At 43.5% G+C, this 14,776-nt stretch overlaps 1 protein-coding gene across 6 annotated transcripts in view; it reads left to right on the top strand.

The window, feature by feature from the left end:
- CHRM3 (cholinergic receptor muscarinic 3) overlaps window positions 1–9,750 on the top strand; it is a 504,178-nt gene extending 494,428 nt beyond the window's left edge. For 5 of the 6 annotated variants that reach the window (XM_036999345.2, XM_073241241.1, XM_036999344.2 and 2 more), the window contains one exon: window positions 2,124–9,750. In XM_036999345.2, the coding sequence (XP_036855240.2) occupies window positions 2,143–3,912 (1,770 nt within the window). In that variant the 5' untranslated portion in view covers window positions 2,124–2,142 and the 3' untranslated portion in view covers window positions 3,913–9,750. The remainder of the gene's footprint in view (window positions 1–2,123) is intronic. The other variant, XR_005056278.2, reaches the window with a different exon arrangement.
- The last annotated feature ends 5,026 nt before the right edge of the window (window positions 9,751–14,776 follow it).

Raw genomic sequence — 14,776 nt, 5'->3', positions numbered from 1 at the left:
AGTAAGCAGTGTCCAAAATATTCTCTTCTATGATTTGTTTTTTCACTAAATTGAGCTCTGAACATCCTGGCAGCCAAAGCAAGGTGTGTTCATTGTTATATAAAAAGAATAAAATAATAAAAAAATAAACAGACATTACACTTACGTAGCACATACTATGATTCTGATCTAAGTACTTTACATATATGAAAACATTTTAATGAGAAACAAAGTTTGACCACTTACTACTGAAGTCTAGGCTGAATTAATCAACAATTTATTCCTTTATACAGAACATTTCCTTCCCATTTTTCAGTGAGAAACTGGGACTCAAAGAGGTTAAATAATACCCAAAATCCTACCCCCAGGAAGTGGATGAACTGAGATTTGAACCTACGCCTTTGCGGCTCCAAAGCCTTCCTGCTATGCGCAAAGTCCTTTCCAAAAGGCTCTGTGTGAATCTGACTGCACTCCTTTGAGAGAGGCTCTGATGTGCAATATTTAAAGGCTTGACTCTGGACTCTGGCCACATGCATATGTACATATTTGTATGTAAGAGTTTATAGTCAAACACTGTTTAACCAAGAGCTTACAACAGAAGTGTTCTCAATAGGTTTTTGCTATGATTATCAAACACTGAATCCATAGAATGACCCTTTCCAAGAGTGATTTACTAAATAAAGTTCACAGTGGTCGGTGATATGAGAACTCCTGGGCCAGTTATGTTCTGAAAGTACAATCCCAGAGGTTCTGAGAGGATGGAACAGGACTCAGCCAAGGCTTTCCATGACAATGTGGGGGTCTTACTGGTGATAAATTAATTGTGATGATTCTTAGCTATTTTTGTACTTTGGTAACAGGTATTTGAAAGAACTAACTGAAGTTTGCCACTATTTATATGCAAATGAATGTGTGGTAGTAAAATACTTTGTCAAAACTGGTTTTGTCCATTCAGAACATTCTGACAAAGGTTCTCCACATTATCAAGCAGAAGACAATTGCCTCAGATGCTGTTCCGAGCCATTACAAGGAACCTGTACGTTACTTTTTCAAGCTGTGTTTTAATGACATAATATGATATGAAGTGATTTGCATTTATTTCCCACTTTACTTCAGGTTGGTATCCTCATTCCAGTGAGGCTTAAATGGCTGGTATCTCCCTAAAGTTGCTTATGTCTGCAGCCTGGAACAGAAAAATGCACAAGTGGATAAAATACAAATGAGCATGATCCATTTATCAAATAGCATGATGATAAAGCTATGCTAGATAAATGTCATATAAGCATCTATTATTTTTCCCCTTCTTCTTAAAGTAAGAGAAGTAAGGAAGATTTTGTTTGATGTGTAAGCATATGTAGTATATATTTAGATATGAGGAAAATGTGGGGGAAAGAACAATTCAACACATACTACTAGCTAATTATGCTCAAACAGATGAATCTCTGCCTTCCCTGGATGCCTCACCATTTTTTTTATTAAGGTATCATTGATGCACACTCTTATGAAGATTTCACAAGAAAAACAATGTGATTACTACATTCACCCTTATTATAGAGTCCCCCCCCCATACCCCATTACAGTCACTGCCCATCAGTGTAGTAAGATGCCACAGAATCTCTATTTGTCCTCTCTGTGCTACACTGTCTTCCCCATGACCCCACACACACTATGTGCACTAATCGTGATACCCCACAATCCCCTTCTCCCTCCCTCCTGACCCACCCTTCCCCTGCCCCCCTTTGGTAACTGCTAGTCCCTTCTTGGAGTCTGTGAGTCTGCAGCTGTTTTGTTCCTTCAGTTTTGCTTCATTTTTATACTTCACAAATGAGGGATATCACTTGGTACTTGTCTTTCTCCATCTGGCTTATTTCACTGAGCATAATACCCTCTAGCTCCATCCATGTTGTTGCAAATGGTAGGATTTGTTTCTTTCTTATGAGTGAATAGTATTCCATTGTGTATATGTACCACATCTTCTTTACTGGATGCCTCATCTTTAAAGTAAGAGAATGAACATGATGTGATGTTCTTGACTCTCTGAGGTTCAGCATCCTGTAATCGGTCCTCCATGTCTTTTACAACATGCAATGCAATGAAAGAAGGCAGACACCTTCCTAACTCCATCTTTTCTCTTTCCTCTCCAGACTATGTCAGAGAATCACAATGACCTTGCACAATAACACAACCTCGCCTTTGTTTCCAAACATCAGCTCTTCCTGGATACATGGCCCCTCAGATGCAGGACTGCCCCCAGGAACAGTGACTCATTTTGGCAGCTACAACATTGCTCCAGCAGCTGGGAATTTCTCCTCTCCAAATGGCACCATCAGTGACCCTTTGGGAGGTCATACTATCTGGCAAGTGGTCTTCATTGCATTCTTAACAGGTGTCCTGGCCTTGGTGACAATCATTGGCAACATCCTAGTGATAGTGTCATTTAAGGTCAACAAGCAGCTGAAGACAGTCAATAACTACTTTCTCTTAAGTTTGGCCTGTGCTGACCTGATCATTGGGGTCATTTCAATGAATCTGTTTACCACCTACATCATCATGAACCGCTGGGCTTTAGGGAACTTGGCCTGTGACCTCTGGCTTTCCATTGACTATGTGGCCAGTAATGCCTCAGTCATGAACCTCCTGGTCATCAGCTTTGACAGGTACTTCTCCATCACGAGGCCACTCACATACCGAGCCAAACGAACAACAAAAAGAGCTGGTGTGATGATAGGTCTGGCCTGGGTCATCTCCTTCATCCTCTGGGCTCCTGCCATCTTGTTCTGGCAGTACTTTGTTGGGAAGAGAACTGTGCCCCCAGGAGAATGCTTCATTCAGTTCCTCAGTGAGCCCACCATCACCTTTGGCACAGCCATCGCTGCCTTTTATATGCCTGTCACCATTATGACTATTTTATACTGGAGGATCTATAAGGAAACTGAAAAGCGTACCAAGGAGCTTGCTGGACTGCAAGCCTCTGGAACAGAAGCAGAGTCAGAAACCTTTGTCCACCCCACAGGCAGCTCTCGAAGCTGCAGCAGCTATGAGCTTCAACAGCAAAGCATGAAACGCTCGGCCAGGAGGAAGTACGCAGGCTGCCACTTCTGGTTCACAACCAAGAGCTGGAAGCCCAATGCTGAGCAGATGGACCAGGACCACAGCAGCAGTGACAGCTGGAATAACAATGACGCTGCTGCCTCCCTGGAAAACTCTGCCTCCTCCGATGAGGAGGACATTGGCTCAGAGACCAGAGCCATCTACTCGATTGTGCTCAAGCTTCCGGGTCACAGCACCATCCTCAATTCCACCAAATTGCCCTCATCAGACAACCTGCAAGTGCCCGATGAGGAGCTGGGGATGGTGGACTTGGAGAGGAAGGCCAGCAAGCTGCAGGCCCAGAAGAGCATGGATGATGGAGGCAGTTTTCAGAAAAGCTTCTCCAAGCTTCCCATCCAGTTAGAGTCCACCATGGACACAGCCAAGACCTCTGAGGTCAACTCTTCAGTGGGTAAAACCACAGCCACTCTTCCCCTGTCCTTCAAGGAAGCCACTCTGGCCAAGAGGTTTGCCCTGAAGACCAGGAGTCAGATCACTAAGCGGAAACGGATGTCTCTCATCAAAGAGAAGAAAGCGGCCCAGACCCTCAGCGCCATCTTGCTTGCCTTCATCATTACCTGGACCCCCTACAATATCATGGTTCTGGTGAACACCTTTTGTGACAGCTGCATACCCAAAACCTATTGGAATCTGGGTTACTGGCTGTGTTACATCAACAGCACCGTGAACCCCGTGTGCTATGCCCTGTGCAACAAAACATTCAGAACCACCTTCAAGATGCTGCTGCTCTGCCAGTGTGACAAGAGGAAGCGGCGGAAGCATCAGTACCAGCAGAGACAGTCGGTCATCTTCCATAAGCGTGCACCTGAGCAGGCCTTGTAGGGTGAGGGTTCCTTGCTAGCAGTGGTCAAATGCACACATCAACCCACAAACCTTACAGGGAGCAAGGTGAGGGTGGGGATGATTGCTGGTGATGATAAAAATGTTCTTATCACCCAGATGTGGAAGAAGCTGCCTGTTCACTGATCCACTGAATAAATCCATTTTCATAAAAAAGTCAGATACCAATTCAGAAAAAAAAATTACTTAATATAAAGAAATTTATTCTGAAATAGACTTTGTTTTTTCTTAAAGAGGAAAAAAATATTGTTCCACAGCAGTGGTACACCCAAATTGACCTGCTTGGTTCTTTTCATTCCCATTAGCTCTGGAATCTCAGATGAGCATAAGTAGCCAGCCCAAGCTGCCACCTTCTTTTCCAGTATCCCTAAAGTGTCAATGCAGATCCAGTTCCGGGGATGTGGAACACGTCAGGCTAGTGAATCTGTGGCTCTGAAATTATTTCGTGCTTTGTAAAGCTGAACCTCCTTGTCCCAGTAGAGCCGCCATCTTCTCTCTGGTGTGCTGTTAAACTCTATTTGTGGACTTGATTCTCTCCCAGTACTGTTTTGTGCAGTTCAAGTTTCATATCAATAAAAATCTGTAAGTATAAGTATATGTGTGTGTGTGAGAGAGAGAGAGAGTTCTGCGCACACGCACACACAGTGTATATAATATAACGGGAATCACTGAACTAGCAAATGATTCCTGCAATCCGTGCTTTCAGTGCTCTGGTAACTAAAGTTCTCTAGGATCCTAACAATGCAAACGTGGAAATAACCCAGTGTAAAGTTTGGAAGCCAGGGATGTGCGCTACAAACCTCCCTGGAGAGACCGGCAGGGGGCGCGGCCGCGGGGCGGGGTCTGCGCGGAGCCTCCGGGCGGCCGAGCCCGGCCAGCTCCCCGCCTTGCCGACCTCAACGGGGCTGCCTCAGAGGGGCCCTCGGCGCTGAGCGAGCCGCACCCGCGTTTGAATTCAGTCGCCCGGATCCGAACGTTTCCACGCACAGTCTCTGCCATCCGACCTGCCTGGAACTTGGTAGCTGTGTCGCGTCGGAGTGTCACACAGCGGCGCGGACGGCAAAGCCAAGGACGCGGCGAGGAGCGCGGACTCGGAGTCCGGCGCGCGGCTCCGGCCCCCGGCTGCCCCGCGGCGACGAAGGACCGACGCCTGGCTCCGAGCTGTGGCCGCCGCTGTCTGGCGCGCTTCGGTGCCCTTCGCCCAGTAGCCGGTGGGGTTTAGGAAGTCACACGCACTCGGGAGAAACTGTTACACTGAAAAGTACTGCTTGACACTGATTTCCTTGCATTTTAAAGCGATGATTTCGCATTCTCCTCTGAATTGGGCGAATGCTCCGTGCTGCTGGGGGAGGGGGCCGCTGTTGCTTCATCCCTGTCGCTGCTGTAGTTGCGGTTCCTTCATCTCCTTTGGCTGGGCTGTGCGGGGGGAGGCGGGGCGGGCGGCTGAGGACAAATCTCCCCTTCGTCCTGGCCTCGGCGTCGTGCGCCTGCAGCCGGGCTGGAAGCTGCTTTTGTGTTCAGTGTGAGCTGGTGTTTACAGGTGACTGACTCAGTGGTGTCTGTGTTTGAACTATTTAATTTCGTGCTATGTTTATATGAAGAAATATTCATGCATCCTTCACCAAGTGTCTATTTAATGTGGATAAATATTATTCTTCAGTCTTCAGCCCTGCCGTCCCTTGAAAGTGATTCCTTAAGGTCCCCTTGAGCGATGGCTTCATTGAGCTTTCCTGTGGCTCAGAAGAGGAAGACTGTCACCCTCTTGTCATCAGCAAGTACCCAGGTCACAAAGAGTCAACTGTGTCTTCAATACACGTTTAAACCCACGCTTCAGTTAAACGTGGTGGAGCCTGAACAGACCAGCCCTCCGCCACTGTGTTTGAAATCACATGACGAGGGGGAAAAATGCAAATCCGCATGATTGAAAGAATGATTTTTTTTTTTTGGCCCACATTTACCAAAGAATAAGAAAAACCAGAGACTATTTTATAATGTGTATAGCAACCTACGGAATGTTATGTTCTCCACTTGTGAAATGTCTGGTGTACCACAATTGCATCTATATTTTCTTACTCCAGTTGGCCCAACACTAATAAATACGGGAATGTGGGTTCACGTCTCCAGTACTTCAGCAATTCCCATTCCTTTTAAACTCCTACCCTTCCTTCCTTCCAAAGGGCTGCTTCCTGTATTAGAAAAAGTTAGAATTACATTTAAGAAATAAAAAAACCCTGAGCTTTGGCAGAACTGCAAAGGTTAATAACAATTCTCTTAAACATGATTATCTCCTGATCCTTGTCCTTTTATGCTGCTGATAAAGGCAGAAAAGAAACAAATCCAAGCCTAGCTCTCCTTTTCAGTTACTAGTTTGGTTTAATTACAGAATTGTTCTCAAATCTCATGGATGAAAGCTGCTTTTAAATACTCTCTACTGATTATGTTTAAAGAAAGGTATGTCCAACTCTTAGGGTGTTGTCAGAGAAGGCAAATAAGAAAGACAGATTTCTTTGAATATGGAGAATTCAGAAGTGTAATCAAAGCTGTAGTGAGTGTTTATGCTCCAACATAGCTACCATTCATTTCTCAAAGGGTTTGTCATAGAGAAGGTATTCAGCATTTATGTAAGATCACAGTGTCTTCATCCCCAAACAGGGAATCTAACTATTTCATTCCATATGAATGACGTTTGCAGAGAATGATTCACTTAAATGGAAAGGGCAAAACAAACCTAAAACAAACTACACATGAAGAACAGCCCCAACACAAACACACACACACACACACACATGTGCATGCATGCGTGTGCACACCCATTCTCCCTTTCTCGGTTCTCCAGGACTTGCCAGATGGACAAAGCAGCAAACTACCTGGCCCACTGTTTCTCACAGCCCTGCTCCCTGTGGCCCATCACCTTGCTGTGGTCTCTCTTCTAGTTCTCCATATTATCCCGAATCATCCTTGCCTTAAATATAGCCTTGACTCTCATCATATTTTCCATTTCTATTCACTCGTTCATGTATAATAGTTCTGGACTCTGACAGCAAGGAAACAAATCATAAGGATAGAGGCTGCACTGGCTAAAGATCTAGAAGGTATACCGGCAAAGTTCACTGCTCAAGGAGGGACAAGAGCCCCTTAGCATTGACTGTGAGAAGTGGGAGGGCAGAGTTTGATGTAAAGGTGGCTGCCTTGGGTCTGCCTCAGGACAGAGAAGGATGCTGAAGCTCAGGTACGCTAAGAAGCCCAATGCAGACAAAAGAGACAGGCAGAGCCCAGGGGCTTTCTGGGTGTCCCATTCTTCTGAGTAGAGATAACTCCCAGATGGGGACATTAATGAGAAACTGGACAGTCCTCCCCGAGCGCACCTCAGAGGGCACTGAAGGTGTCTACTGCCATGCATGTCACTTACCTTTTCCAACTCTCTGGACTGTCTCCGTGGGCTCACACTAATTAACACAAAAGCACCTTAATTTGCCTTCTGACAGCAAACTGGTCAAGATGGAGGCCTGGTGTTTGGCAAATCACCACAGTGATGAATGTAAATGAGCAATCTGATGAACACTTGAAGATTTCTGATTTTATAATCCTTCAGAGCTATTTACTTATATTCCCATGCCACAGAATCTGTAGAAATCTCACAATTTGTTGGTAAGCTGGAATTTTACTGTTTCAGATACCATGGCAGTTGGGCCTGACAACCTTTCAGGTGGGGTGACTGGGTAGCGCATGTTCATTTGGGTTTTGTGGTGGTGTTTCTCCTAGTGGTAGTGAAATGGCAGCAAGCACAGTACCCAGAACACTTATCTTCCCTTCAAGCTAACAGCCCTGCTTCTTCCACCTCCTCCCAGAGAGCGTATTTCTCAAATGTAATGCAAGTTTGGTTCTGCAGTGTAAGCTCCAGCCCAAACCAGGTCCAGAAGTTTTACTACTTCCCTCAGCAGATTTAGGTCACACTCTCTCTCCTTGTGTTTTCATGCTTCTACTGTATAGGAATCCAGGCTTTACAAGGATTGGTGCTGTGTGAGTAAATATTTGAGACCTGAGAGACTGCTCCTGGGGACAGTAACCCTGAGATCTTTAGAACTAAAGCATTCCATTTTCTTTGTCTGGCTTTTGTAGTCCTGCCTGAGATAGGAGGCACATGTCATGATAATAAATATGAATAAAGACAAGTTAGAAAGGCGGCTATAGCCAACATCCATTTAGATTTTATTGACTGTCTCCAAAATGGGCAGGACGTACATTCACAGCTTCACCACAGGGGTGGAAAAGGCACTTGAACATAGGAAGTGGACACCCCCGGCTTCTGTAGGGCCTTAGGCATGTGACAGCGGAACGACAGAGGAGTTCTGCCTGAGCTGGACCACCCCAGATACTCATCTGAGATCCAAGGTGGCCTCGCCTTAGTTGCTTAAGACATCTTACATGTCGGGGAGTGGAAAAGGCCATACCTTTCCCTGCAGAGAAGCAGTGACAACACCTTCCTCCCACATTCGAATCCAGTAACCCACTCTCAAACTAAAAAGATTATCCCCAGAATAAATAATTTTGTTACTCTTCTTTCTGGAACTCCAAAATACTTAACGATTCTGTAATTTACATGCCAAACTAGAGTATTTTATCCTGCATTCTGTGAGTTCCTTGATGACAGAAAATGGATCTTGTTCGTCTGTGTCCTGTGGCTGGCACGGTGTCTCTCCAAGAGTAGACATTCACTAAATGTTGTTGAATGTTTAATAAAGTCCTTATTAATTAACATAACAAATATTTATCAGAATTTTGTTCACATCGGTGCCCCACACTGCTAATATAGGAAAGGGTCTTTGAGCTGGAAAAGTAACTTAAAGGAAGAATGATTCATTAAGACGGTGGCTATCTAATAAAATATGTCTAAGCAACAAAGAGCAATATTTTAAATATATTTGAAGTAGGGAACATAATTAAGAGTACAGAAAGGACAAAAAGTCACCTGCCTCTTGAACCCCTGGAACTCAGAAACTTTTTACCAGATGGGTCAGCTCTACCTGGTCCTCACTGTCCTGGTCAGAGAAGTATGGGGAGGGCCTGGAGAGCCCATAAATGTGACTTTTCTGTTTGCACAAATGAAAGTCTCTAGTTTGGCTTAAAATATCCTCATATGCAAGTTTGCTTGGCATGGAAAGTTAGGGGAGAATCTATTCTGTTCTGTAAGCAATTAAACAAAAGCCTTCTCCTCTGTTCATCCTCATACAGTACATGGGCATGTTCCAACCCCTGCACACACTGGAGAAATTCTCTGGAGCTTGTGCACAGAGCTACATGAAGGTGACATTGTGAGCAATACCCTTCTTTTTTTTTTTAACACATGAGAACTATCACAAAGTTTGGTGCATGTTTGAGGGCTAGTTAAATTAAAATGAGCTTCCGAGTCTGTGAATCAGCACCTCAATTTCTCTAGGCAGGAAGCTTCCCAGGAAATGTTTATGAAATGTTCAGTGATCACATCCTTCTAATTCATGAGGGTGTAGGAGGAAACCACTGTCCAAAAAGAGATGGCTATATATTTGCTTTGTAAGCAAAAGGCATGTATCATAGTTGCTTCTAAAATAGTGTCCCCATCTTTACCAAAGGCACTGAATTTTAACCTGTTTTTATTACCTAGTAGCCAGCACTTCCTCAGTCATTTTAGGTATGTCATATGCCATTTTTATTCTTTCACCTGAAGATAAGTCAATTGTCTGTACTATAAAATAATGCCTGCAACTTTGTGGTGATATTATCCCATAAGTTTATCAGTGAAATAAGGAAATAAAACTATTAATAAACAAAGAGTGCGGCTTGCCTTCTTTTAAATCCAAGATCTGTAATACAGCATCAGCTTTTTGTTGTATATAAGGATAGAGTACTTCAAAGGGATAATTCTGAAGCAGACTATTGTTTGCATTGACTTCCCTTTCTTCTCTACATACACTAGAACTTTCTGAAACACTTTCATCGTGTATGTAGGAGTTTGTGTTAAACATAAGTAGATCTATACACATAGTCCTTATTCCAAGAGTGTATATGAAGGAAAATATCTCTAGATAAATACATCTACAGGGAATTTTACTTTCCTGTTTTTAAGAAAAATGCTTAGATCTTTTTTCTTTTTTTAGAGTTATTTGTTTCTTTAGGACCCATCTGAAAATAAAAATTAAGCACCCTATTTCATTGCATTGACTTTAAAATTACATCAATGTATGTACAAGGTAAAGTTACTCTGGGAAAAACTCATGAAGTTTTTTTCAATAGCTTACTAGGTTAATTTGTGATTATTTTACTATTTCACAACCTCTGCCATAAACACTGCTTCTCTAGTGTGGAAACTTCCTGATTTTCAGCTAACAAGCAAGCAAGAAAGAGCTCTCTCTCTCTCTGTCTCTCTCTCTGTCTCTGTCTCTCTCTCCTCTCTCTCTTCTCTCTCTCTTTCTCTCTCTCTCCTCTCTCTCTTCTCTCTCTCTCTCTCTCCTCTCTCTCTCTTTCTCTCTCTCTCTCTCTCCTCTCTCTCCTCTCTCTCTCTCTCCTCTCTCTCTCTTCTCTCTCTCCTCTCTCCTCTCTTCTCTCTTTCTCTCTTTCTCTCTCTCTCTCTCTCTCTCTCTCTCTCTCTCTCTCTCTCTCTCTCTCTCCTCTCTCTCTCTCTCTCTCTGCTCTCCTTTCTCTCCATCTCCATCTCTCTCTCTCCCTCACAACACTTTTTTGCCTTGTCCACCTGTCATTAAATCTTCATCCTCAGTTTGCAATGTGGACATGTGTTCTCCAGAACCTAGGACAACCCCTGTCTGATTTGACATCCATCTTATCATGATTATCAGTTAGATAAATGCAGGTTGCCAGAAAATGAACTGCTTTTCTTGAACCCTATAATAACAGGCATATTTACATAAAACTAATACTGAGATTGCACAAGAAAAGTTCTCTATTATCTTCCATAATTTGCTATGTAAATTTGTTTGCTATAACCTATAGATATAGAAAAAAAATGGCTGAGGGTATGGAAAATTAATAAAGCATAAGAATATGCTCACGTTAGTACTGAGAAGATCAACCAGGTAAGAGTTTAGTTCTAACTGAAAGGTGCTTTGGCAGAAACTGATAAACAGTTTTGGGGAGGAACTGCCATTTCCTAATCCAAATGGTCATGTGGAAAGCAATTTTGTAAAATATGACTCTACTCTCTTGACCTCAGGTAATTAATCCAAGGACTGGCATATAGTTGGACTAATCAAAGAATTTCCAATAGAATTTTTAGTTTTGGAGCTAGAGGCTCTGGGGTTAGTCTCAACCAAGTGGTCATGACTGTGACACACTGGGGCTCCGAGCGACATATTCTGCCATATGAGCTCATGAAATGTATCACATATGAGCACCTCAGAAGCTGGTCTGGAGGAAAAAGTGAGATGAATCATAATCCAGAGAGGGACAGAGATAAGAAAGAAACCATCTGCCCCTGATTTTCCTAAGGTCCAGCTGCATTCACTATACTTCTCCTAAGTGGGGGGATTGTTCAGATATATTTTGCCTGTCCCGGTATTCATCAAATTAATTTTTTTGGTTTAAATGCATTGGGTTGAGTATCTATTACATGTAACTAAACAGGACTACCTAATACAAGCTGAATTAATTAATTCAATTGTGGAGTCCTAAATGGTGTTTCAGTAAGACAATGGGATCAGTCATTTGGGCCTGCCCAACCAATCAATTGACTGACATATCCCCACAATTAGTTTTATTTGAACTGGGGCATTTCACTCTTGAAATTGATGTTTTCTGTCCTCTAACAGCAGCCATATATTTCTCATAAAAATAATAACAATAATATTTTTAAATTATCCAGCATATTTTTAACAACAATAGGAAAACAACATTACTTGAGTGATCAGCATGCACGATTTCCAATTAAAATTATGCCTCACAAAGACAAGTGTTCAGAAGAGTATGCACATAGCACTTTTTTCGAAAAGACAGCCAGAGCATTTACAGTCGTGAAGAATCAGTTAGTCTCCTGAAGCGGTAGTTCCTTGGTCCAATTATGGTTGTTCTGGGTCATTTTTGCTTACCGCCCTCCACCCTAATTCTTGCTTCAGTTTCTCAGAGATGCCATGAATATATCTCAGGGGAATCTGTTATTCTCCACAAGAATTAACCAACATCCTTCACGTTATAAAAAGCAAAAGGATCTTTTAAAGTAATTATCAAAGATCAGGTCTCAGGTAAGGACTCGGATGAAGGACGATGGTAGGAGAGCCTTCAATTGTGGACGCTCCCACTTTCTTCAGCATTGAGTTTTATAAAGTGGGAAGAGAGTTGTCCTAAGATCCTGCAGCTGATGAAAAATAGCACTTGGATTTCAATCCCTCTCTCCATCCTCCACATCATTTTGACTATTCCAAAACTAATTGTTTGCCAATTCGCTATTGCAAAATACTTGAGAAAATCAGAAATCTCTGTAGAAGAAAAAAGTGGATACTTCAAAGGATAGACATTTTGTAGGATCCAAGATTCCCAGAGGCTGAAAGTGTGAGGGTGAGTAGATGAAAGGTGAGCAGAGGTGCTGTGGGCTTTGAGCACCAGGCGGGAGGACAATGGGAAGAGGGGCCAGCATCTAAACTAAGCCTGACAAAATGAGGCTTACATCCACTTCTGTCACCTTGCTGATAGTACCTGGGTCTTACTTCATAATCCTTAAAAATTATTGCATCAGCCATCTCTTATTTTGGTTCTTATTTTATTCTGGACAGTGTGAAGCAGTGGGGTGTTTTAAATAAAAATTCAACATAAAGAAGAGCCAAGATGGTGGCATGAGTAGGGCAGTGGAAATCTCCTCCCAAAACCATATATATTTTTGAAAATACAACAAATAAAACTATTCCTAAAAAAGAGACCAGAGGATACAGAACAACAGCCAGGCTACATCTACATCTGCGAGAACTTGGGATCTCACATAGGGGGTAAGATACAAGCAGCAGCCCGGCAGGACTGGAGCGCTCCCCCAACCCCAGCTACCCAGTGGGAGGAAAGGAGACGGAGCAGGGAGGAAGTGGGAGCACAGGACTGCTAAATACCCAGCCCTAGTCATCCACACCAGAAGCGCAGACACACATTGCATGGTGTGCTGGATATTAGGGAAAAGGAAAAGGAAAATCTATGAGCATGTCCCCGCAGATGGCTTCCCTGGGACAAAAGAAAAGCGAGTGCTTTTTGAAAGTCTTAAAGGGGCAGGGGCCTCACAGCTGGATGGAATTGTCCAGGCACACTCAGTCCAGCAGACTGGGAATTCTGAGAAGCTTCAGACGCCCCGGCCCCCTGGGAGGCAGTGCAGCTCTGACGCCCCTCACAGCAATAAATGTTCATTCCCCCTGTAGTGCAGCCCCACTACAGCGGCCAAGCAGCCTGAGAGTGGCTGCACCCATAGCGGCCTCTGAGTCTCCTTCCCGTGCACAGCCGCCCGGGGCCAGGCCTGGGGCCACTACCAGCATGCAGCTGCCCTAGGCAGACAAAGGAAGCCTGGGCAGGGCACAATGGGGCTCTGTTCTCACAGGAGAGCACACCCAGCATGCATGCCTCTCCCCACAAGGCTCTGAGCTGCCCCAGCCACAGCAGCTCAAGGGATTAACCCGGATGCTGCTCCTGGTGTGAGGGTGGCTGACACAGGCAGCAAAGAGGGACAGAGTGATCAGCAAGCTGGAAGGGACTTTTTTCTCCCACCTGACACATGCGCCACCTGCCTATGACTACCTCTATAGCCATGAAAAGTCAGAAGAAATGGTCCAGTCTAGAAATACCCAGACAATCCCCAAGAGAGGACCAGGGAGAGAGATATAACCAATATTCCTGAAAAAGAATTCAAAATAAAGGTCATAACCATGCTGATGGACCTGCAGAAAAATATGCAAGAGCTAAAGTATCAAGTTAGGAGGAAGAACAGAAATAAAACAATTTCTGGAAGGGCTTAAGAGCAGACTGGATGAGGTGCAAGAGATCATTAGTGGAATATAAATCAGAGAACATAAATACAGAGAAGCTGAGGCAGAGAGGGGTGAGAGGATCTCCAGGAATGAAAGAATATTAAGAGAACTGTGTGGCCAATCCAAATGGAACAATATTTGCATTATAAGGGTACCAGAAGAAGAAGAGAGAGAAAAAGGGATAGAAAGTGTCTTTGAAGAAATAATTGCTGAAAACTTCCCCAAACTGGGGGAGGAAATAGTCTCTAAGATCATGAAAACCCACAGATCTCCCAACACAAGGAACACAAGGAAGACAACACCAAGACATATAATAATTAAAATGGCAAAGATCAAAGAAAAGGACAGAGTATTAAAGGCAGCCAGAGAGAGAAAAAAAGTCACCTACAAAGGAAAACCCATCAGCCTATCATCAGACTTCTCAGCAGAAACAATACAGGCCAGAAGAGAATGGCATGATATACTTAATGCAATGAAACAGAAGGGCCTTGAACCAAGAATACTGTGTCCATCACAATTATCATTTAAATATGAAGGAGGGATTAAACAATTCCCAGACAAGTAAAGGTTGAGGGAATTTGCCACCCAAAAACCACCTCTACAGGGTATTTTAAAGGGAATGCCCTAGATGGAAGCACTGCTAAGGCTAAATAAACCCAGAGAAAACAAAATCACAGCAAAGAAAGCAGACCAACCAAAAACTAACTAAAGGCAACAAATAAAATCAACTATGCACAAAAGTAGTCAAAGGAACACAAAAGAGTACAGATTAAAACACCTAACATATAAAGAATGGAGGAGGAGGAATAAAAAGGGAGAGAAATAATGAATCATCAGACTGTGTTTATAATAGCTTAATAAGC

This window comes from Manis javanica, chromosome 7, assembly GCF_040802235.1.
Source record: "Manis javanica isolate MJ-LG chromosome 7, MJ_LKY, whole genome shotgun sequence".
NCBI classification, from domain to species: domain Eukaryota; kingdom Metazoa; phylum Chordata; class Mammalia; order Pholidota; family Manidae; genus Manis; species Manis javanica.
The sequence above is the reverse complement of the archived record's forward strand: the minus strand, read 5'-3'. Positions and strand labels throughout refer to the sequence as shown.